We start from the raw sequence: 23,394 nt of genomic DNA, 5'->3' as shown, positions 1-23,394 counted from the left end.
CCATGCTAGGCCAAACAATGTTGGGTCCTACACCAGGTTGTTACCACAAAAGACATGACCAGAATTGATGGGACTTACCCTTTGGAATCACACTCAGGCCTTTCTTTCAGCGCTTGCCTTAGTTTGTGTGACAGATTCAAAGACAAACGCTGTTGGAGTTGAGGCATGAATGTGCTCAGAAGAGTGAAGATAAGTAACGTTGTTGCGGTTTGGCACGTAATGCTGGCTCGTGCTAATCCTGGGCTGTGTGTGTGTGACTTGTTCCCCCGTCGAAGGTGAAATTTGGAGAACCGCCCGAACAGGACTCCCAGGAGCTCTTCGGGTGGGTGTGCGCCTTCGCGGCCGATTTCAGGAGGGTCCACGCCGAAATGGCGCCGTGACGCCCTGCGGAGCCTGTTGACTGAAGAGAAGCTGACGGGTCGTGCTTAAATCCCGGTGGGACACGCCCGTTACCGCCATGGTAGGTACGGTCCGTCCACCGGCCGACAACCATCGTTTTTGTTCCTGACATTTTAGAAATGGACATTCCTAAGAATTAAGTTATTTTCTTTTTTCTTTCCTGAACTACAAGTGCAGTGCAGACCTGTGCCTTGCAGTATGGCACTGTATAAGCAAGCTCCTTTAAATGACCCGTCCCATTACATGGAAGTATGAACATTTTTTTTTAAATGATGTATTGTATATGTAATTCATTTCTTCATTTTGTATGAATAAATTATGCTGAGGTAATTTTTTGTACTTTGGTTAACCGTGATCGCTGTGAGACTTCAGCTGACTGTAATCAGTGCTTGTGGCAATACCAGAGTCTGGAGGTCGCCAGGCAGGTGATAGCAAGCAGCAGGTTTGGTGCGTATCGTGGAGGGTTGCGGTTCCCTGTACAAGATTGTTCTTCCACCGCCGCTGCGGGGGATTCACCTGGACTTTAAGCCTCTGGGGATTTATTAAAGGGCTCTGTTGGTGCAGGGCTTTAACAGGCATTTGATCGACCCGCTGCTTGCTCAGGATTTTCAGGCTCACAAAAAAGGACAGTTTACAAGTGGGAGTGTCGCCACCGCCAGCCGGGGGAACGGCTTCCGCTGACCGGTCCGGCGGTCGATCGCGACTGCACCGCAACCGAAGCCAGACCCGCCGCGGTCGAGGGGCGGGGCTTCTCAAAGGGTGCCCAGCGGCCACCCGTGACGAACGGCGTCACCGGAAATATCCGGAAGCTCTTGGCAAGCCGGTTGACCCCAATGATGCGCAACCGACTCCCATCCGTGAGCCCCACCCTCCTTCCCTCCGTCCTGAAAGAGCTGTGGCGGCATAAAAGACACTGAAATTGGTCCCTGAAAAGGTCCTGAGAATGTCAGATTGATTTTGAGCTGAGGTCGCTTTGCCCCTGACATTTTAATTGGTTAGACTTTAAAAGCATTTCTTTAGAGTGAGTGTCTCGCATAATGAACCCATAATCCATGCCAGGGATGGAATTTTACGTATTGCATAGTTGAAATATTTTGTGAAATGAAAATTCAATTTTAATTAAATCTTTCTGGTCAAATTGACTGCAATGCTTTATACATTATGTGGTAGAGGCTTAAAGCAATTCTGCACACATAGGAATAATTACATGTATCTTTTAAACATGGCTTTGAACAGCCATTTCCTTGCTTTTTATTTAATTCAGCATTTTTACAGTAAAGTGTTTTTTTTGTTGGTATTTTCCCCTATATTGCCTCTCCAAAATGGGGGGACTATGTATAAAAAGTGCTGCAATCCCTACATGATTCACCCAATATGAATGTTTATACCTGCAAATTAAAACTGACAGTCTGTACTTTAACCACATATTCATTGTTTCATTTCAAATCCAAAGTGCTGGAGTACAGAGTCGAAACCACAAAAATTGTGTTGCTTTCACAGTGTATGGACTGCGCTATTATACACAGTGAGCACCATAATGTTTTAGACAGACATTTTATATTGATTTGGCTCTATGCTTCACAATTTTAGATTTGTAATAAAACTATTCACATGTGGTTGAAGTGCACAGTCCCTGCATTTATTTAAGTGTATTTTTATACATTTTGGTTTCATCATGTAGAAATTACAGCTCTTCTTATATAAATATACCCCCATTTAAAGGTGTCATTTGGTTTGGACAGATGGCTTCACAGGTGTTTCTGATTAGTCAGGTGTGTTCAATTGCTTCCCTAGTGCAGGTATAAAAGAGGTTTCAGTTTTGATTCTAGCCTAATTGCCTTTGGATTCTGTTATTGCCGTTTGTCAACATGAGGACCATAGTTGTGCCAGTGAAAGTCAAGGAAGCCATTATGAGGCTGAGAAATACATAGGCCAAACATTAGGCTAACCAAAACTAACTTTTAAGAAGAAAGAGAGTCCTGGTGAGCTCAGAAATCACAAGGAGCCTGGATGAGGATGTGCATCTGCCTTTGCCAATTTTTTTTTGGTCCAGTCTTGATGGTGCTTGACCCACTAAAGTCTTTTCTTCTTGTTAACAGTACATAGCAAGGGCTTTTTCACAGTTACACATCCTTTTAGACCAGCAGATTGTGGTTGCTGTTTCACTGTAGTCAGGGGAACTGGTTTCTCTCTAGTTGCATTGAGTACTTCCTGTAGTTGTGCAGTTTTACAGCAGTTTCACTCACCGAACAACCGAAGATATTTGTCTTCTGCCTCTTGATCTTCCTGGTCTTCTCCTGTTAACATTACTGCCCATCAGCTGGACCCTTCTGAGTGTGTACTGAACACTGCACCTGGAAAGCTTAAGCTCCTTTTCAATTCTGCACTCAGAATAACCTTCTGGCCTCAATGTTTACTTGGCCCCGCATATCTAAGCCTAACTCTTTCTTCTTTGCCATATTTCTTGCAACTTTACTGCCTATTTTACTCGCACTATAGGCTAAAGGAATTAGGCTACCTGGGTTTTTTTTTTTTAACTTAAGGTAGAGAATATTTCACTCAATGTAATTACCCTTCACGTCCTTCCCACCCCTCCACCTCCCACTTTGAAAAATGAATTCAGTAATCAATTTAATTGTAATTAAAGCCAAAGGAGGCTATTTTGAGGAAAGGTGTGTTTTTAAATAAAAGTAATCTTTTTGTGTTATTGTTGGTCGAAATTGAACTTTGGTTTGTCATTCAATAAATGTGCAAGTTCTGGTGGCCTAATAACTTTTGGCCTGTGTGTATGCATATATATATATATATACATATATACATTTAAAAAATTTGTATATTGAACCATAAATTGTGAAATGTTGACATGAGGCAGGAATACACACTGGACATGTTTGCCAGTCCATTGCAGGGCTACAGATTCACCTATGGGAAGTTTAGACTCTCCAGTTAGCCTACCTTGCACGTCTTCAGACTGTGGAAGGAACCCACACGGACATGTGGAGAACTAGCCACCTCCACATAGAAAGGGATTTGACCTTGGGGCATTCTTGCTGTTAAGCGACAGTGCTACCCATTTTACCAAGATGTTTTTCTACATTTTTCTTCAAATCACTGATTCTCTTGGACTCGCAAATGAATGAAAATGTTGTTTTATTTTGTTTAAGTGATCACTGGATGAAACAAACAAAACTGAAATGTCAGGGGACAAAAGGGATGGAAAATTAATCTGCTTCCCTTGAAACAACATTGAAGTATCAAAGCGACATTAAAGTAATACTTGTTTTATTTGTTCACGGTTCACATTTGACAGATGTTGACTGTACTCACACAGTATGAATAGCAAAATTATGAGTCAGCTGCTTAACAAATGTGTGTGTGTGTGGGGGGGGGGGGGGGCACTTATGAATGTTTGTGTGGCATGGTATGAATTATGATCTCTCTTAATAAAATTGAGGAAATGACGGTTTGCGGTGCATTTGGAGTCGTCTGTGGGCTGCATGCCTGCAAGGCCCCCCGTAAAAGATGCCACGCCCCCCTCAGCATCATTTTCGGGGCTGTGGATGTAGTGCCAGCGCTCCCAGCCAACGCGTGCAGCTGTGCTAAGCCTACATTTTACCAGCTCTTCAAAGCCTGAACGCCAGCGTGTTATTCCCAGGAGCACCTGGAGTCACCCGATTTCTGTGTGATTTATATAACCAGTCCATTTCCTCACTCTGTCATGTCAAAAGTTAAGTGCTGAAAGCTGGTTACTTTCATGGTGAAGTGCATTCATGTCTCACATGCCTCTCATTTTAAAGAGAGATAATAGGTTCACTGCGCGGCAGACTTCCAAGACGTGCCACGGATCCACTGTTTAGAAGTGTCAAGGTCTGCAATCTGTGATTTTCCTGATAAACCAAGGATTAAAAGTGTCAGATATGAAAGCTTCTGACTGATGCATGAACGAAAGATCAACTGAACTCTCTTATCCTTCTTCTACAATTTAGATCAGAAGAATATAGTATTTTAGAAAAGAGTATTTACAGGTGCATGTATGAGAGGGAAAAGACCCAAGAAAATGAAGACTTAAGCAATTATAGCTTCTCGGCTTAAGTTTAAAAGGCTGGTTTTGCAGTGGCAAGGACATTCATTCAGTAATCCTAAGCAAAGCAATTGGGTTTATAGTGTTACTATGAATTAGTTTTCTTATTCTCTGATACAGTATATGTGGTACAGAAGGAGATGGTGCCATTGTTCCTTGAGGCCATAAACTGTCTTTGCTCACATCACATGCAATAATTTTTTTAATCAGTAATCATTAGTCAAGAATGTACATTCGGTGGTGTCTAAGAGAGGGTAATACAAGGCTGTTGCTTTCAGAAATGTACAGTTCATTTTTTAATGAATAATTTAACGCTGAATAGAGATGCCTGTCACACAGATAAACAGTACACTGATTTCTAAATTGCGTCACATAAGGTTTTTAATCTCTTCACAATTCTAAATGTCGCAATTTTTTTCACACTGGGTTTTTTTCCACAAAGATAACTATCTCAAGCTCTTCCAGTGGCATAGCATTAAGCATAATTTATTTTACGAATATTAAAAATTAGCTTGACGTAAATTCCCCTTGAATATCAGGAAATATTTCTTTATGAAAATCGTTGTCAATTCATGGAACGGCTTGCTAGGCCATGTAGTAGAGGCAGTGCTTAGATACTCTCTAGTGTGTAAGGAAATTACAAGCCTGGATGGGCCGAATGGCTGTTCTTGAAATTATGAATTCTTAGGTTCTTATGTTTTTATGTACGTCCTCTTATCTTATTTAATTGTACAATCCAAACATATTGTTTCTTTTTCCTACCTCTGGTTATTGACACATAATACACTGATTTTGCTGTGAAGTTCACATCCCTACATTATGTAGAATTACATCCCACAAAATAAAAAAAGATGTAGCCCCAAATTTGACCCCAAAGTGGAGTTTTACATTTTTTTTTTTACATGCATCTTGGGAGTGGGGTATGAGATATCTGGGTCAGCAGTCATTACAATTATATGGGAGCTTTGCCATAACTGTTTACTGCCAAATAAAGTTTTAGTTGCACTATTTGTTGTACTATGCTGTGACATCTCATATGTTTTGCAGCTGTGCCATCATTCTTATGTACTTATGTGAACATTGCAGTTTTATAAAACACACACATGAAAGCAAGCTGCTTATTAGTTGAACTGCCTTGCTGAAAAGCATTTATGAACAAATTTTCAATACGATGGGACAATTCCTTTGTTTTCTTTCCTGAAGTTCTTCCAGACAAAAACATTCATTTAAAACTTAGTCGGTTTAGTTTACTCAGCATCCTCGGCAAGAAATGTACAGTCTTACAAATTTCAAGTGTGATTAATGGTGACTTAAAAATAATAGCTGCAAGGTGAATCACAGTCACATTTTAGTGGTATTTGACAGCCCTAGTCCATATCTGTGCATTTTCTACATACCATGAGCATAATCTTAGTCTGGTGGAAACTGGAAAAAGACACGAAACGCAAACTGAACAATAGATATTAGTCGCACATTTCTTAACTGGCAGGCTGGTGGTAGCTCAGACATTATTAAAAAAGTTTTTTGGGTGCAAAGAGAGACTGAAATTGGATTAGAAAATATACATTTTTACCCCCAGACTTAAAGCACGCTGCACAAAAAATTAGCTTGCGGTGACAACTCTAGGAAAACAGCGAAAGAGCACAAAATAAAAAAGGCAGACAACAAACTGACAAAGAAATGGTCCATGTTGAATCAACACTTAGTCTTAGTTTTCACATGCAGATTAAATGCTTGCATTAGTGTTCCTCACAAATACAGTTTTTCAGTAAATTTTGGAGTTAGCTATGTGCTTATGAAGACTGAGGACCTAACTCAAGTGTCTATTTCTATGGCAAAGCTAAGGTCAAATGTTTATTAAATCCTGGTCAGTTGTCACCACTGACCTCGTGGCACAATCTTTTTCACCGTCTTACTTGGCCTTGTCAGGTAATCCAGTAGAGCTTGCTACTGGTCCCATCACCTGCTCCTTAATGAACACAGGTGAAGCACATAATTGCTTGCCTCAAAGCAAAAGACAACAATTAATTAGCTTGCGAATGAAGAAATCCATCAAGATAAGATACTTTATTGAACCCCGTGGGGTAATTTGTCCTCTACATTGAACGCATCCCAGCTACTTGAGCAGGCGGAATGCCGTGTCCGGGGAGCAACTCCAGTTCTGAGCCCAGGCCCTCGGTCAAGGGCGACGGCAGGAGTATACCTAACCTGACATGCATGTCTTTTCGGTGTGGAAGAAAACCAGAGTACTCCCACACGAACACCTTGTGAGGCAGCAGTGCTAACCGCTGCACCACCGTATCACCCCAATTGCCATTAATTACCAGTGCTGCTGCACCTCTAAACAATCAATCTTCTTGCACACTTCGTGCCAAGACCACCTGACTATATGCATAATTTCCTGTTGGCAATTATGTACTGCTGGCTGTAAATGAGGTAAACCATGATTAATAAAGGTGATTCATGCAAGGAAAGAAATGCAGCTGGAGTAAGATGAAGTGTAGAAAACCTTTTGATGATACAACGCACACATGGCACACAAGCACAATTAATTTTACACCTAAGCAATGACCCTCATTCTGTACCAAGATGGCTGTAAGTTGTGAATGTAGCTGTCAAGTTAACCCTTGACAACTACATTTCATAAACATTTGCTATAAATTCACACTTCAGATGGGCTTTTTCTGATGGTATTTACAACACTATTACTGTATTCAATGCCTGATGCAAAATTGGCTATGTGACTAGAATGATGAACAGTGTAGAGACAGTACAGTTTTCAGATTTGTGCCACTTGCGCTAAGTTTAAACTTACATCATGATACTCTTTAGAAATGCTTGCAAAGCTTTTTGATAGATTGTTGTTTTGCAAGGAGTCAAGTGGATTCTCCCAGAAGAATTACTTAAGTGTTTGAATCAACTTCCAATGCCCTAGTTACGAGACTTTGCTCTGAGGGAGCCAGGCGAGTGGAGGGATTGAACAGCCTTTGCGCAGTAAGCCTCTTTCAAATGTACTGCTCCGCTTTAGTTTCGACAGCCCGGTTTTAACCGTTCTGAGAGTCAGGCACTCCCGTTCACCCGTGGCCGGCCCATGAAATGGAGCCACCCAGTTTAAGGCGCATCCCAGCAGGGACCCCATTTGACTCCTTGAGCGACATCGCAGAGATTTCGAGCTCAGAGAAGGGGAGAACTCTGGCTCCCCCCCGCACATCTCGGCTAGGCCTCGTACCGCTGCCTGGAGACGGATCAATTCGCCTCACCTGGAGCCTCCAGGGGTGGGCGCTTCTGGCCGTTAGCCCCCCTGTCCCTGCGAGCGTTTCGGTACAAATGACCTGAAAATCTACCCGCCCCCTCCCCCGCTGTGTACCTATTTCACCTACCCCGTTATTTCGAGGTTAGCTGCAGTTCAGCTGGGCCGATCCGGCTTTGGTATGTGCGCAAACGTGTAGAATGCGACTGTTTGTGTTTTAAAGCATCCCCATGTGATTCACTCAGGTTTATCTGTTTGCGTTTTAGCATCTTTTTCTGGCGCTCCTGCCAGTGGCACAGAAAGCTAAAGGGAGATGCACTATAACTGGTGCTATCAGTCTAATGCTTCGGTCTTGCGCGAACACAGATGGGAAACGTGTTACGGTTTATGTAATGCATGACCTCCTGAGGCCGTTTATCTTTTAAAACACTAATTCATTCATTTCATATTATGTTTTCATCTGTATTTCTGAATTACACCAATATGTTTTTTTTTCATTTATAATTGAGACCTGAGAGGATATGTGATCAATCTGTCAGCCCATCTGTCAGTCAAATGATATACTACAGTGAATATAATATTAATATACAGTATCAATCTATGATAGCATTTCTGATTGTTACAGTTTTGCAAATCTCTTGTTTTGCTTCTCTGATAGTCTGCACTGAAGTTAAAAAAAAGACAATACTGGGAGCTGCCGACTGAATTTTAATGGCATTTGCTCTCTATTACGAAGTCAGCTGAAATGGAGACCATTCAAGGTACCGCAACCTTCCCCAGAGGAGTCATTTCAGCGAATGATGAGGCTAGATTGGAGAAGTGGAAAGCACTGGGAAAGAAATAAACAACTCTAAACTGACTACACTTAAATCGCATTTGTCACCTCCAAAGCAACCTCCGATAACAGTAAAAATAATGTCTGGTCTAGCTGATTTAGGAGATTGTTACAAAATTGTGCGTGCCATCTATACTATTTGCATATCTGTGTTTTCTTGTGCATGCCTGTGTATACACCTACATGTGTATGTATGTGCATGTTAGTGTTATGTATTGTGTACGTGTCTGTTTGTGTTGCTTTGGATGCGTACCTGTGTGCTTGTGTGTACGTGTTTGTGTGTGGGCATGTGTGTGTGTGTAAATTTGTTTGTGTGTGCAGGTGTGTTTGTGTTTACAAGTGTATGTGTATACAACATCCTCATACGTGTGGAGAATTCATTGACCCATATCCGTGAAGCTTCGATCACTTTGAAGTCCAGGTAAGATTTGCCCTCGGGTTAAAAATTCGAAACTGCGGCCATTTTAAAGGAAACCAGGAGTCCACTCTTGTCAATCATATTTTCCCAGGCAACTAAGAGTGACAAGAATGACAGCTGATTTGTGAAAAAATTTGCTCTTCAATCATGACACCCTGTGAACCGCAGGGCTTGTCCTGAAAGAGGACCCAGGGGTTTATACAAACACAAACAGCATATGTGAGGGTTAAGTGAGCTGAGGACACATAATCCAGTGCTCAGGAGGTACCTGCTGGAATGAGACACGTCGGGCGCTGGAGCCTGAATCCTTGTTTGCAGAGCTGTTCTCATCTCTCCTGCCCAGTAATAGACTTTTGGCCTAGATTTTCCTGTGGTCACTTTTGAAATGATACAACATTTGTATCGCAGAGAAAAGATCACATTTTGTGATGCAGAAAATCTTCTGTCTGGTCATGTTTGCATAGTCATCCATTCACCCTGTTTTCCAGCCCTGGATACATTCATTTATTCCTTTAAAGTGTGTATTTTCATGTCCATATATTACTTTACCCTGCTTGAAACTAGCTGGCATGAATGGATATAAAATATATTTAAAATAATATATTGTTGTCCAAAACACGCTGTAATACTTGCTTAATTTACTAATAGTGTTGTTGACCTCTGTCGTCATTTCCTTCATCTGGCCATAACATATTGAATGATGTATTGTGTGAATAACTGTCTTTGTTTTCTTTGGTCTAGTGGTCCCAATGTACTTTTATTTAAAATAACTTACCTGCCTGCTTTTGTGATCATCGGGTACTTCTTGCACACCCAGAATCTTTCGGCTGTAAATTCTTTAAAATAGTTGTACATGCCAATATGGTTGTAATAGTCAAGGCAGGGGCCATGTTTATTTTCTTAATGCTTTTAATCCTTTTTGTGCCACATCATTAAATGCAACATCAATTCCTCTCTCATTTTTGGAGAGTGCAGACAAGCACACGCTCTTCTCCGAAAACACGTGATGTGAAAACAAACTGTGGCTCGTTTTGAGCAGTCCACAAGACGTGTCTGCATAGAGGTGTTGGAGGATAAAAGATTGTGTGCAGCTTTGTCAACAGACTGTGGGTCTGCCATGCAAATCCACCTGTACTGTAGTGTCCATCACACACCGGACAGGACGAGCCAAGCAGTAGCCTGCCACATTTATTTTTATTGGTCCTGGTTATTTGACAGGTACAGTGTCAACATTACCGCTGGCACATCTATGTAAGACAGGGCTGCCCATTCCTGCTCCTGGAGATCTACCGTCCATTAGGTTTTCATTTCAACCCTAATTTGGCACATCTGATTCGAATAATTATGCCTCAAACCTGATGAGAATAAAAATGCCTCAATGAGATGTCTCCAGCTGTGAATGAGGTGTGCTTTGTAGCTTTTTTGTACACTATGGTAGATCTCCAGAAACGGGATTGGGCAACCCTGATGTTAATGTGCCATTTATAGCTAAGAGGCTAGTTGCCCTCTGGAGTCTCTGATCAGGTAAAAGAAAACAAGTGAAGTTCAGTTACATATAACAGCAGTAGTAACAAAATAGCCATTTCTCCCGGTGACTTTCAACTGTCTGGCCACAGTTGCCCCTAGCAGATGCTGCCTTTCCTTCAGACTTCCATGCCAACATCTCCTTAGCCACTGTTCCTTGTGAAACAGCAATTTCAATCAGTCAATTAAAATTTACTTGCATGGTGCATTTTACGATACGCTGCACAGTGTATACGGCTTAAAAGCCCCACAGAGTAAGCAAGAGGTGACGGTGGAAACTCCTTGGAAGAAACCCTGGGAGGCTAAGTAGGGGTGTCCGTCCTCCTCAGGCCAGACTCAGAGTGTGGGTTCACAGTAGCAAGGTATAGAAACACGGACAGGTCAATCATCAGTTTATCTGATCAATTCAGGATGGATTGCATGCAGCATCTGGAGGTGATGGTCGAGGGGTGGGGTGGTGGGGTGGAGCGGTGGACATGGGGGTGGGGGGAGTAGATGGGCAAACAGCAGGCTCAGGATTGGCATGGAGAAAGAAGCAGTTGGTAGTTCAGTGACATTTTCCCAAAAACCACCCCTTTTTCACAGTCACTAAAATCTCTTCTTGGCATAGTAGCCAAAATAAAGGGCATCTGGGCCTTTTCAGTATTTCCATACACAACTATCATCTTGCTGGAATAATAATTGCTTAATTAAGTCTGGTTTGGAAGCACCTGCTTTCAATATACCTTGTATCCCTCATTTAATTTAAGTGTTTTCTTTATTTTGGCATTCACCAGTACACAATGTGGGCCTGCGTTTGGTACACATTTGCCTGTGAGATTATAATTTCCCATTACAGTGACGGGGACGCTGTGCTAAGTGCGTATGATCTTAAGCCAAGGTCATGTCTCACTGCTGTCATTAAAAATCCCATGGTGGCAATTGGAAAGAAGAATGCAGGGCTATTCAACTTCCTGCTCCTGGGGTAAATGTGGCATGCAGTGCACTTTTTCCTCCACCGATGACAAAAAAGGTCATTAATAAGCCTCAAAAATGTGATAATGTCCAAGTCAGCATTAGCTTATATCCCACCAGAGACAGTGACAAGCTTTACTTAAACCCTTGAATTGAAACTTGTCATTCAATTTTGCCAAAACTCTTCTCGTCAATCTTTAGTTTTTTCCACTATTTTTTATTCCACTATATTTCTTCATAACCACCTGCCTGCTCTAAATTATCTAAAAGTACTACATATAAAATAAATAGGCCTGAAAGGTTAAAATTATTCTTCAGTATAAAAACTATGCATCTATATTGAGTCAATACTATAATTGGAAACTGGATCTGGCATTGCCCCCCACTTTCTCTCACTTGTCTTTGAATAATCAATTATTTTGATTAATATAATACTACACTTTTTTTTCAAGTTAATATTTATCACCTTATTTCCCACTCTCTGCTCAGGAGAATTAGTTAATCATAAAAATGCTCTGTTCAAAACAAATAATTTAACTAGATGCAAAAACACCCAAGGGAAAACAAACAAAAAACTTTTTAGACATTATTATTGTCTTTGGAAAGTGCTTGCTGTTAAATTTCTTGCTGAAAACTGACCAGAGTTTCAGTGTAGTAGCTTTCAATGACAGAGTAATGCATATCCAGTCCCTTTCATGGACAGCCGCCATCTTGCACTCCACCATGATTTGCAGTCTTTAGAGTCTGAAATTGTTCTTCATCTGTAATATGATGTTGTGTTATATGGTTCTTGTTATCCTTTTGAGAGGGTGGTATATGAGAGAAATGCTGTTTTTGTATTATACTTTAAGCAACAAGAGAGAGTCCTGCTCCTCTGGGCTGCTTCCCACTGTTACATCGTCACTGTGACAAACAGGGGGGAGAACTGCCACTAAAATACTTGGAATTGTCAATTTTGGGGAAAATATCAAAGATAAATGACTTTTACTTCCTGGACCTGGACTTTCCACCTCTGCTGTCTGTGCTGTTCATACACATATGCATATTATTGATGTTTATTGTTTCATAAATAGAAAGATGGAAGTGGAAAACATCTGGCCTACTTTCACTTGTGGCCTACAGTGGCAGGTTCTTCGGTGTCATGTAAAAATTCCCAACATGCATCTGGCCATCCCCAGTTTTAATAATCCATATTTATAATCTCTTTAATTGATAAGGAGGACAGTGATTATTAACACAGAGTAATATTTCTCTTTCTCTGTGCATATGCCCAGTGCACACGTCATTTCACTGACAGTAATGATTATACATTTTAAACGAATCTACCCTTCACTGTGACTTTCCTAAAAACCACACAATTGAATGCTGACAACCATATTATGATTTTGATGGTAGTTTCACGTCTGCAAAAGCCTTTTGAGCCATATTTACAGCGCCTTGTCATAGGCTATCTCCAAGAATAATGAAGTTGAAAGACTGTATGGTTTGAACTAGAGAAAAATATAATGGCATGTGAATATGAATGGGCAGTTTTTCTTGGGCACTTTTTATTCTCTAAGGAGGATGTATGTCAGCAGTCAGAAATAATTTGTTTCATTCTTTAGGTTGTTAGACTAAAGGTCTTTTTTAATGTGTTTTGTTAATCTTAATTGCAATTAATTGCATTGAACGAAGATATTATTTTACTCTTGAATGTGTTTTTCCAATATACTAGCAATATATTCTAACATTATATCCCAAAGTATATTTCCTTAATATGCCTTGCTAGTATTAAATAACATTTATCCGTATCGATAACGTTAGCAAACTTTAACTTGACGCGCTGGCTTCGCTGCTACTCTGCCCTCCAATGACTACTAAGACACAGGACAGGTAGATTCGCAAAGATAAATAGTAACTTTATTTGTTGGCATTCTTTATAATTTCAGTTTACATATTCACGCTCGATATTAGATAATGGTATGCTAGGTAGTAGATCAGTATGTACACGTATTCCAGTGACTGGATCCTTGTACGCATAATGACGTGCGCTCCATTCCTCAAGTTCTGACAGGAACATTGCGCAAGTCTATAACCTATGTCACTCTTTTTTTGAAAATTTTTTATCTTGGTAATTCACTGTGTAGCAAGTACATCTTTGCCGGTTTGCGTTCATAACTAATGGCCAACTATAACCTGCTTTTCTTACTTGGCATGTCTGACAGTGCATGCACGATGTATAGGCTAATTTCAATCCTTCATATATGTTTTCTATAGACAAATTTAAACGATACAGCCTGCGTGCATTGCGTCAGGTGCAAAATGTATCCAGTGTGCTGTCCACAGAAAAAAAACTCTGTTTTACATCCAAATACTTACTATTAATGTATTTCATCGATCGATCAAAGTTCCTTAATACTGAACCCTTGCTTTGGTTTGATTTGAAATTTGAGCTTTCTGTCGTTCAGCAGATTTCATTTAGGAAAACAACATTCGTGATGTTGTTTAAATGCTTTTCTGCAGCTCATGTCAATGACTTCAGTTAATAGTGTTTGCCTGTTTTAACAACTGGCTGAGAAAATGCAGAAATTGTTACAAGCTATACATCATTCTGATGACAGCAGGCCTAAATATTATGTGACGTAATCTTTCTGTCCATTCTTGTATTCGCCAAAATTGTAATGAAACGAGAAAAGGTTTACAACGAAATTGCGAATATTATTTTTGATTATCTAAAAGGGTTTAGGCGTAGACAGTGTACTACTGTACTACTTATACACAAGGGCTCGTTTTGAAAGCAAAGGGGGCTGTACATCTTTGCCAGTTGCGGATCCACCACTACATCCTGTATGTGTAAAATAAGATTTGAAAAAAAAGTAAGACGCATTAATTAATCTGTGGTACGAGTGTCGTTGGCACATCGACCACCAACGATTGTGTAGCCTACACCATACAGTATAATTATTCTGTTCTCCATTAGGCTAACCTATGCCTTTTTTGCTCTGTCTCTACGATCATAGTAGAGTTCTCTGCAAGACTGCTTCAATAGACAGAAGTTAAACTATTCGATTAGTGGTGCATGGTACTTGGTGAGGAGGTTGCACGTGCCTGTCTGTGAAAGATGAGTCGGATCAGGTAACGTTAGAACGATATATTTGGTGGAGACGAAATGGTTTGCTCCTTTTTATTGTCATTTAAAAGAAATTGGAATATTTACGGATTGTTGCGTAAATATTCCATTCATATGATTGCTGGCACATGGACCGGCTTTGCTGTAACACCATAGGGAATCGCAGCGATAGAGACTCAGCGTGCTAGTCACCCAACGATGAATCCAGACACATTGAAGCAGAGCTACTGCCTGACAGACTGTAACCCCTTCAGCCACTAGCTATCGCATTACAGAGCCAGTGTTCCTCAGCAGTGGGCGATATAGTCGGAATAGAGTGGGGAGAAAACAGGTAAAACGACTGAAGAACATGGCTGTAGAAAATGTTTTGTCACTTATAAAACTCCTTCATCAATAATTAACATTTACGCTTCTTGATGTCCAAGAGAGGTCTTTTATTTTTATCAACACTCATGTGCTGTTGATTTCAATAGCATACCAGCACCAGAAGCTCTAAAGCGGACCGGCAGAAGACTTGGAACTTGGTACAGCGGGGATCTTTTTCAGAAGATATTGATAATGCGGCTCAACAAGGCAGTGCTTACAATCCTTCTTTTAATCGGTTTGACCATATTCACAGAGCTTGTTGTGGCTCAGAATGACACGGAACCCATTGTCCTGGAGGGCAAATGTCTTGTGGTTTGTGACTCTAATCTAGCTTCAGATTCAAAGGGGTCGTCTTCTCCGCTCGGGATTTCAGTGCGTGCAGCAAACTCCAAGGTAGCTTTTTCCGCGGTGAGGAGCAACAACCACGAACCTTCGGAAATGAGCAATAAAACAAGAATCATATATTTCGATCAGGTAAGAAAACTGGACGTTATGTCAAGGTAAAACGTTGTGATTTGGTATGTAGCTAAACTGAAAACGCCATATAGCAGCAGACTTCCCCCTCCCCAAAATGATCACGATCTTTGGAATTTCTTACAATGCTGGTAAAAGTTGGCAACACAATGTAAGCAGCATTTATAACGACATAGCCACCCCTAGTCAGCACTTATAAATCAATTTGGGTTTCAATTTTGAATCGTACCGAATCAGTTAATTTATTATAAGTTATTAGTCATATTATGTATATTTAAAGTCACAACACTACAGAGTTCTCTTTGCAGGGATAACTGAACTATAGTTTTTCCCCCCCGAAAACCACAACGTGGTAGGCTATAGGCTATGCATGATAGGCTACACTTCAAATGGTTTATGAGAATGTTAATATAATTGCGACTTGAGTTTGTGAAGTAAAATAACATAAACGTTATCTTATGGATAGCCTATAATTCAAGGAACTGCTCTCAGATCACGTAACCATTGACTAGGATATATAACGGACTCGTCGACAATCCGTCTATTTTCATTCATATTAGTCTAAGTGAATTGTTCGTGTGTTCGTGCGCATTTCTTGAAAATTAATCAGAAATAAAAAACCAGCGTCCTGTGTGAAGCACTGTGAGAAGCACTGTGAAACCTGTAAAAAAAGAGTCAGTTGCAATGTACGTTCGCTTATTGTGGAGAAATAAAATTTTGCGCAACAATGACCACATTGATATTATGACCAGCTCAGTATCGACTTTACAGTCAAGGGTGAGTGTGCTACAGAACATCTGTAGATGTAACGTTTTGATGACCCAGAATAATTTCTAAACTAAATTCAACTGAATGTTTCGTAAATACAAGGCTACAGACTAAATTCATTGCATGGGCAGTTTTATATTTAAACTGTCATGTGTGATACTGAAAGTACCAAAATGAGAATTAAAACTGATTTTATTCTGATAAAATATTCCCTTTTTGGTTCGCGCGACTAATGCTCTCATGTTTGCACTGCTGCGTCTGAAATTAAGGATTGTTCCGATAGCTAAACAAGCAAAGACAGCTTTGAGCGTAATGATAACATAGCCTACACATGCACACGCATACGAAGGCTCACGCTCACACACATGCAGCTGAAGTGATGTACGCCTGCCGGTCCGGGATAAGACGATAGGCTACTACGCAGAATGTGGCACTCTCTATGGCAGCCAGGTGACGCGTCTGAGTTAAGGGATGGGTAGTGTCCCCATGAAGTCTGACAGTGACGTTGCTAGGATACCGCTAGGTAGCGTTTCTGTCCTTTTAAAGATATTTGACTATCCGCTGTGGTTTTGTGCAGCAACCGGGCGCACTGAAGACGGGAGGTTCTTAATTGGTATGTTCTCTGCTGAATAACAATTATCGAAGGAAAAAAAATCGTTAGCGTATGATGCGTTTTAATTAATATGGTGAGCAAGACTGCATTAATAAAACTTTTATTCGGTACTGGATTCCCTTAAAGGGTAATTGTGAATATTAGTTGAAGAAATATAGCAAATTACTTGCCTTGCACAAGGACAATTATACTAACGTCTGTGTCCCTGAACATAGCTTCACGCTGCTGTCCCTGCAGCTGTTTCATCATTATTATAATAGCTAATAATAATAATAACAACAACAACAATGATGATGATGATAATAATAATAATAATATTAATAATAATAATAATAATAATATATCATTATTATTATCCTATAATAATATGTGGGGGGGGGGGGGGGGGGGGGGGCATACGAGCTGTAAGAAAATAAATACAATTCACAATGTCACATGACAGAACAGCGAAGACTCTTCTGCACTTGTCAGTGTATTGCATTTACTACGGCCACATTTCGTTCCACTATGCGCCCAGCTGCATTTTGCAGTTTGTCGGGGAGAGAGGTGAGAGGCACTGTTGCGAGGCCGTCTTTCAGCGTGCACTCTATCAGCTTCACATTTACCGTGACAGTTTCCTAGGTCATCTAAATTCTTAACACGAGACGAATAAATGCAGTCTAGAGTGTGCAGTTGTATTAATCAGTTGCTTACAACCTTTGGAATTTGATGTCGTTGGGCGGAGGGGGGAGCGGCTAGTGCTGTGATTATTGGCCATTAACCTTGCTTGAGCAGTTTACGCGGCAAGTTCGTAGTGTTTTTCATTCATTCCATTGACACCGGAATTGCAGTGTTGATAAGAACGAAATAAATAACTGGGTCAATTATTAAATCAACGACAAGGTAATTAGCTGAGTCATTGAGCGCTCATATCTTTTAAAGCTTTACGTGTACCACTTTAGCATTGTTGTGGACCACTAATCGTTACGGTATCCGAATGAAATTAATTTCCATTTTCAGCCACCCAGTCCCAACAGCGACAAAGAAAAGACAAGGATTACATCACTGCAATGACAAGATAGCATAACATAGATAATTATCTCATTAGCAACTTTAATTATTTACAGCCAAAATAGCTGACAGTGTCAAACACAAAAGGTGGCATTTAAGAAATGTGGGGAAAGGAGGAAGTGTTTTCAGTTAAATGACAGATGTCGAATTGTCTTATTTCGACAGATGTCGAATTGTCTTATTTTGTTCATTAAGTGGCTTCGGTGCCACTGATGCAGTCTGCACGTATAGTTATGTTATGGGATGAGGCTGCTAAGAAAAAAAAAATGCAGCATATATTCTGACTTCTTTTTTTTATAAATGCCTTTTTAGGTTCAGCGGAACAACTTTAATTATATATGAACAGAGCCCAAAGTTATAAATACATTTCTGTTCCTGTACCATTTGCTTTTTCATATCTAGAGCAAGGATACACCATTTACTTCAACTAATGGAGGTTCGGTGATGTTAAAGTGCTCTGTCTTACTGAAAGCAAATGAATGTCGAATGTTTGGTGAAATGTAGCTTTGATGACGCTATTACAGCACATTTTGGAAGCCTTCTGCAGCCTCAAGCTCCCTTACATTCATTTCATGTGCACTTGTCTGTCTTCAAAGGCATCTCTGTCTCACTGTACCTTTTCACCAGCTGCTGAGATACTTTCTTTTTGCTCACACATGCCCCTTTATATTTCTTTCCAGGTTCTTGTTAACATAGGCAACTATTTCACCTTGGAATCAGTGTTTTTGTCACCACGCAAAGGAATTTACAGTTTCAACTTCCATGTTATCAAAGTGTACCAGAGCCAGACCATACAGGTAAGTTTCCCATTCTGTACATGCCCAGTAATGACTCACAAGGTAGCTTACTTACTTAAAAATGACCAGTTCACATTTGTGCTCACACTTTGGAGGCAGGGTGACTACATTGCTCTGCAGTATTGTAGTAATAAACCCCTTTGAATCAACAGATATACACAGCTCAGGTGAGGTTGTTGAATGGTTCAATGTTGTGATGACAACCCCCACCCCCACTCCCCCCCCCCCCCCAAAAAAAAAAACAGTGGTCAGAACAGTTAATATGCTTAGCTACAGTATGCATGATGAATATGTTCTAAAGTTTAGAATATGCACCAGATTAACCCTGTATCTGTCCTTGGTGCATGCTCCATCACTCACTTTCATGGAGGAACACCCATTCGCTCAAGAAATTATGTCCTGGTAGTCTCCAGCACTTTGCAGGCATTACCTGCGTCCGTTTCATTTATTTATTGTTGGGGTTTTTGCCGCGCAGGTGAATCTGATGCTGAACGGGAAGCCGGTCATTTCGGCGTTCGCGGGCGACAAAGATGTCACGCGTGAGGCCGCCACCAACGGGGTGCTACTCTACCTGGACAAAGAGGACAAGGTATATCTAAAACTGGAGAAGGGCAACCTTGTGGGAGGATGGCAATACTCAACATTCTCGGGCTTTCTCGTTTTCCCTCTGTAAAAGAAAAAAAAGGATAAGAGAAAAGAAAAAACAAAAAAAAATCCAAAAAAGAAACAAAGAGAAAAAAAAAAACCGAAACAAGGGAAATGTCTCATCAATTAACTAACAACAGTCCAGCTGTCATAATCGTGCAACTGAGAACATCAGCGTCATTTGGATTTATCCCCGTGGATGACTTTGTATTTTTTTCAGTTCTTTGTGATTTTGGATAAAGAAATGCTGCGGGCGAGCAAAGGATGATGGGAAAGCTGTGACTTATGAAACACAACATTAGTAAAATGCGCTCCTTCCTGCAATGGGCAGGCCAAAATTGGTTGCCCATGCTATTTGCTTATTCCATTCATTTGTATATGCTTTCTCATATACAGGAAACCTGGGGGGCGATGTGGGAGGTGTTGATGGAGGCAAAGGGACTTTTGCTTGTGCAATATGTGTGCTTGTCAACAATGCTCAAGAATTGTTTTTAACCTTATTAGTTTCTGTTTTTAGCTTCCAAGAGCCTCTTTGAAAAATCTCTTTTAAAAAATTCCTTCCGTGTCTCCTATGTTAATTTCTCTCCCCTTCTGGGTGTAAAATGTCTCTCGTTGGCATTGGTGTTGCGGCGTCACTTAAATCCATGGGCTCATATCATCCATTAAAGAAACTCCCAGCTTACAACACGCACTCTTTATGTTGGGGTCGACTTCATGTAGAATTCGGTTTTAATTGCCAGTGTGGTTTAGAGGGTCGCTTCCTAAAGTAACAGTAGGTGTCTGTAGACTGGGACAGGAGGTCAAAAGCTTAAATCTGAGGTAAACTATGTATAGTGCAGAATGGTAGAGACAGTAGAGGAGAATAATGATGCGTTTGTCTATTAACACCTCACGACTGAGTGGAGGAAACCAGCCAGCTTCAAGAAGGGGGGGGGGGGGGGGTCTTTGGTTTTGTCCATTTTTGTCAGGGTGGAGTTATTTTACAGATGTTGCCGTGGTACTCTGCCTCGGGTGTCCGGGACCACACTGAGCTTGCTGTTGCGACATCCTATTTCTCAACGTGGCCTTTGTGCTGGTCGCGGGACTTCATTCGGAAGCCATTAAGCTGCCAAGCCAAGGATTTCTGTTTGTGCTGAAGGCCCCCCGCTTCTTAGCCTGTCCAGGCTGTCCTGAGTTTGCTGTCTGCTCTCAGAAACTCTGAAGCAAGGACCCTGTGTGTAATTTCTGCAGAAACTGAGTCATCTCCAGTTTTGGCTCTTTGTTCTCCACATTGTTCACATACTGTTTTGTTCTATAATTGAAGTAGGTATTTATGAGTTTATCATAATGGTCTGATACTTTCCCTACTCCCCCGAGTGTGCCCCTGTGTGGAGATTTGCATACTGAATTAATTTTATTAATCTCCTTGCTTTATTTGTAGTCTATTTATGTCAGCTAGCCCTTGGCATTAGCAATTATGGGCGTTGACAGGAAAATAACTTGACAAAGGTAGGAGATTTCTCCGTGATAATTGCCTGGTTACAACAAACACATCCTTCAGTATCTGGATGTTGTAATTGTGAGCACTGCTGGAGGCTGTGCTTTTATGGTTTTACAGATTTCATATTTCTAGGCTGAGAAAGAGATAAGAACCTGAGAAAGCACAGTGAACGGAACAGTCCTTTGGACATCAAGGCAACAATATCGTTTAAAGGAAAGAGAAGCTTTCATTTCATAGGCATTGGGTTCGTAGTTCCATTGGTGTTGGATTATTTATAAAATGTAGTCTTAGTCTTGCTCAGTGGATGTGAGGGGAAATGCCGATAGTGGTAATGTCGTTTTCAAAAAGCTTTTCCGTGAAAGCTCTGCCATTTGCTGAAAGCCTGTTCTGTGAAAGTTTCAGATACTGTTCACATGCAACCTTAGACATTTTAAAGCAAGTCAGCCAGGCCTTTGTTACCACTCTTTAAACAAGGAAACTGCATAGAATACGTTACAGAGAAAGGCTGGTTCATACTTCAGGAGGCAGTCACCGTTCATAGAGACTGCAAAGCAGTAAACCGCATGCGGCCTAGGTTTTGTGGCCGCGCGGATAGGAAAACAATGACATGGACAAGTCCAATGCTCTCACTGAGTGCAGAATGTATGATTATATCAGAAAGAACTATGAAAAGCTTGACAGTGTCCATTGTAAAAGGCCAGGGGGTGCATGCAGCGGCTGGGGTTCTGTTTAGCCTTTTTAGAGTGTGTCTCGGAATAAAGTGGCCCTAAATGACGCCTTCCACACCACTAAGCAATTTTTGCAAGATTATAAAAAGCTGTTTCACTGTTGTCAATGGTTAGTTGTACCCCTGTTCCCATACCAGGATAGATGTTATTTCAGTACGTTCATATTCCAACTCACAAACCACACTATTATGTTAAGTGCTGCTTTCTGGTGTGAAAGCACAATGCGCCAATCATGGTCACATGAATGAACTGGCGTGTGCAAAAGAGACCTGCTGTGGCTACAAACGGTTTGGCAGAAATGGTTCTCTCAATTTTTTGCCATGCTCGGTTTATCAAAAAAAAAAGTCATATTTGAATGACTTGAAACTCACAACTATGAGTGCAATGTAACATTTGTTTTCTGGGAAAAAAATGACCCGTAAAATAATTCACGGTTCTGTCAGATTGCCCAAAAATTTTGCCTTGGTTTTAATTATTTGTATGTACTGAAGAAAAAAAGCATATAGCATTTGCCACAAAAAATTGTTTTTTTATAACGCTGATCTGTTACACATTTGGTTTGTATGTTTATGGGGATATAGGCTGAATTGGATGGTCATTGTTTTTATCTCTGTGATGGAGCTGTGGATACAAAGATACTCATTTTTTCACACAAGCACCCATTGGTATAGGCCATTCCTTAGGTTCAATCAAGTGACTTTTTTAATTTCCATTTGTACCTTTATGGAATGGTTGTATGTGAATATGGTTATATTCCAAATGTATTTCAGACAATATATAATATATAAAGAGGAAAATGAAAAGTATAGTTTTGGACATACGTGCATATAATTCTATTCTAAACCCCCCACTGGATTTGGGAAGAGCCTTATACAGTTAAGAAGCATGTACTACTTTGAGATATTAAGAGTTTGTATTAGAGGGTTTTTGGTTAGACACGTGCGTATTCATGTTTGACTAAATGTTTATCGTTTGACTATCAAGCTCAGATGTTGTTTTAACGACATATACATCCCTACCTATCCCTTTTATCTCAAGGTGATCAAAGCAATTCCCATGGAATGTTAGACTTTTGTGATACATTTTGCTGTCTATTAATCACCTGGCCTCACATTTTTCACACAGACGTGACACAGAAAGGCTCTGTGTGAAATTCGGCAGAAGGATAATTGGTCTGAAGAGTAAAAATGGTTCTGTAGGATGCTGGCAAGTACACTCCATTAACTGTGGAGACGGTCATCAAGTCTGCATGGAAATCTTCCATTGAGACATTTGGAACTCCATATTTCATTGTTTATTCCTCTATACATATTTTTAAATTAAACTTTTAAAAGAGCTGATGAAGAATCTGTGTTGAATGCTTTCCATTTTAAAGGATCAATACAGGCACATGTAATGAAATACGTGGAGGGATTGAAGCGTTTAAATTTCCAAGAGCCTTTAATGGACTATGCTGTATTTCTGCCTCTCCGTTTTACTTTGCTGTCAGTTTTCATTTCTGTTACTTCCCCCCCCCCCCCGTGCTCTCAGATTAAACTTGAAACATCTGTGATGAAACGTGCTGTCTGATATATACTTTTAAACTTGAGAACTGTTTTCATTTTCTATCTCTGGCATGACCGGGAAATCGTTAAACAAAAGACCCGGCCTGAACCCTGCTGGTGGTTTGTGTTTCAAAACTGGCTTCGTGGTTGTGTTTAGGTCGAGACAAAATTACTCCCATTGGGGGAAGTGAGATTCAAGAGCTTGTGTGAAACAAAGAATATTGACCAACAGTCACCTTTTTTAGATGCTTGGAAAAAATGGATAGATCAACAATAAATACTGCCTTCAATGACTACTTTTTATAATATCCAGCCAAGTTTTTAGCATAAATATGAGATTATATATCAGTCAATATTTT

At 40.5% G+C, this 23,394-nt stretch overlaps 2 protein-coding genes across 2 annotated transcripts in view; both read left to right on the top strand.

Annotated features, from left to right (window-relative positions):
• Positions 1-3,865, top strand: part of LOC118207245 (formin-F) — a 33,181-nt gene extending 29,316 nt beyond the window's left edge. Inside the window, exon 11 of the mRNA XM_035380625.1 lies at positions 276-3,865. Within this exon, the coding sequence (XP_035236516.1) occupies positions 276-380 (105 nt within the window). The 3' untranslated portion in view covers positions 381-3,865. The remainder of the gene's footprint in view (positions 1-275) is intronic.
• Positions 3,866-14,383: 10,518 nt separating this feature from the next.
• cbln4 (cerebellin 4 precursor) lies at positions 14,384-23,048 on the top strand. Its single transcript, XM_035380924.1, has 3 exons — positions 14,384-15,410; positions 18,522-18,638; positions 19,114-23,048. The coding sequence occupies exons 1-3, from the start codon at positions 15,129-15,131 to the stop codon at positions 19,309-19,311; spliced, it is 597 nt and encodes a 198-aa protein (XP_035236815.1). The 5' UTR covers positions 14,384-15,128; the 3' UTR covers positions 19,312-23,048.
• The last annotated feature ends 346 nt before the right edge of the window (positions 23,049-23,394 follow it).

Source organism: Anguilla anguilla, chromosome 11, assembly GCF_013347855.1.
Source record: "Anguilla anguilla isolate fAngAng1 chromosome 11, fAngAng1.pri, whole genome shotgun sequence".
NCBI classification, from domain to species: Eukaryota; Metazoa; Chordata; class Actinopteri; order Anguilliformes; family Anguillidae; genus Anguilla; species Anguilla anguilla.
Note: the sequence above shows the minus strand (reverse complement) of the source record. Positions and strands in the feature narration are given on the sequence as shown.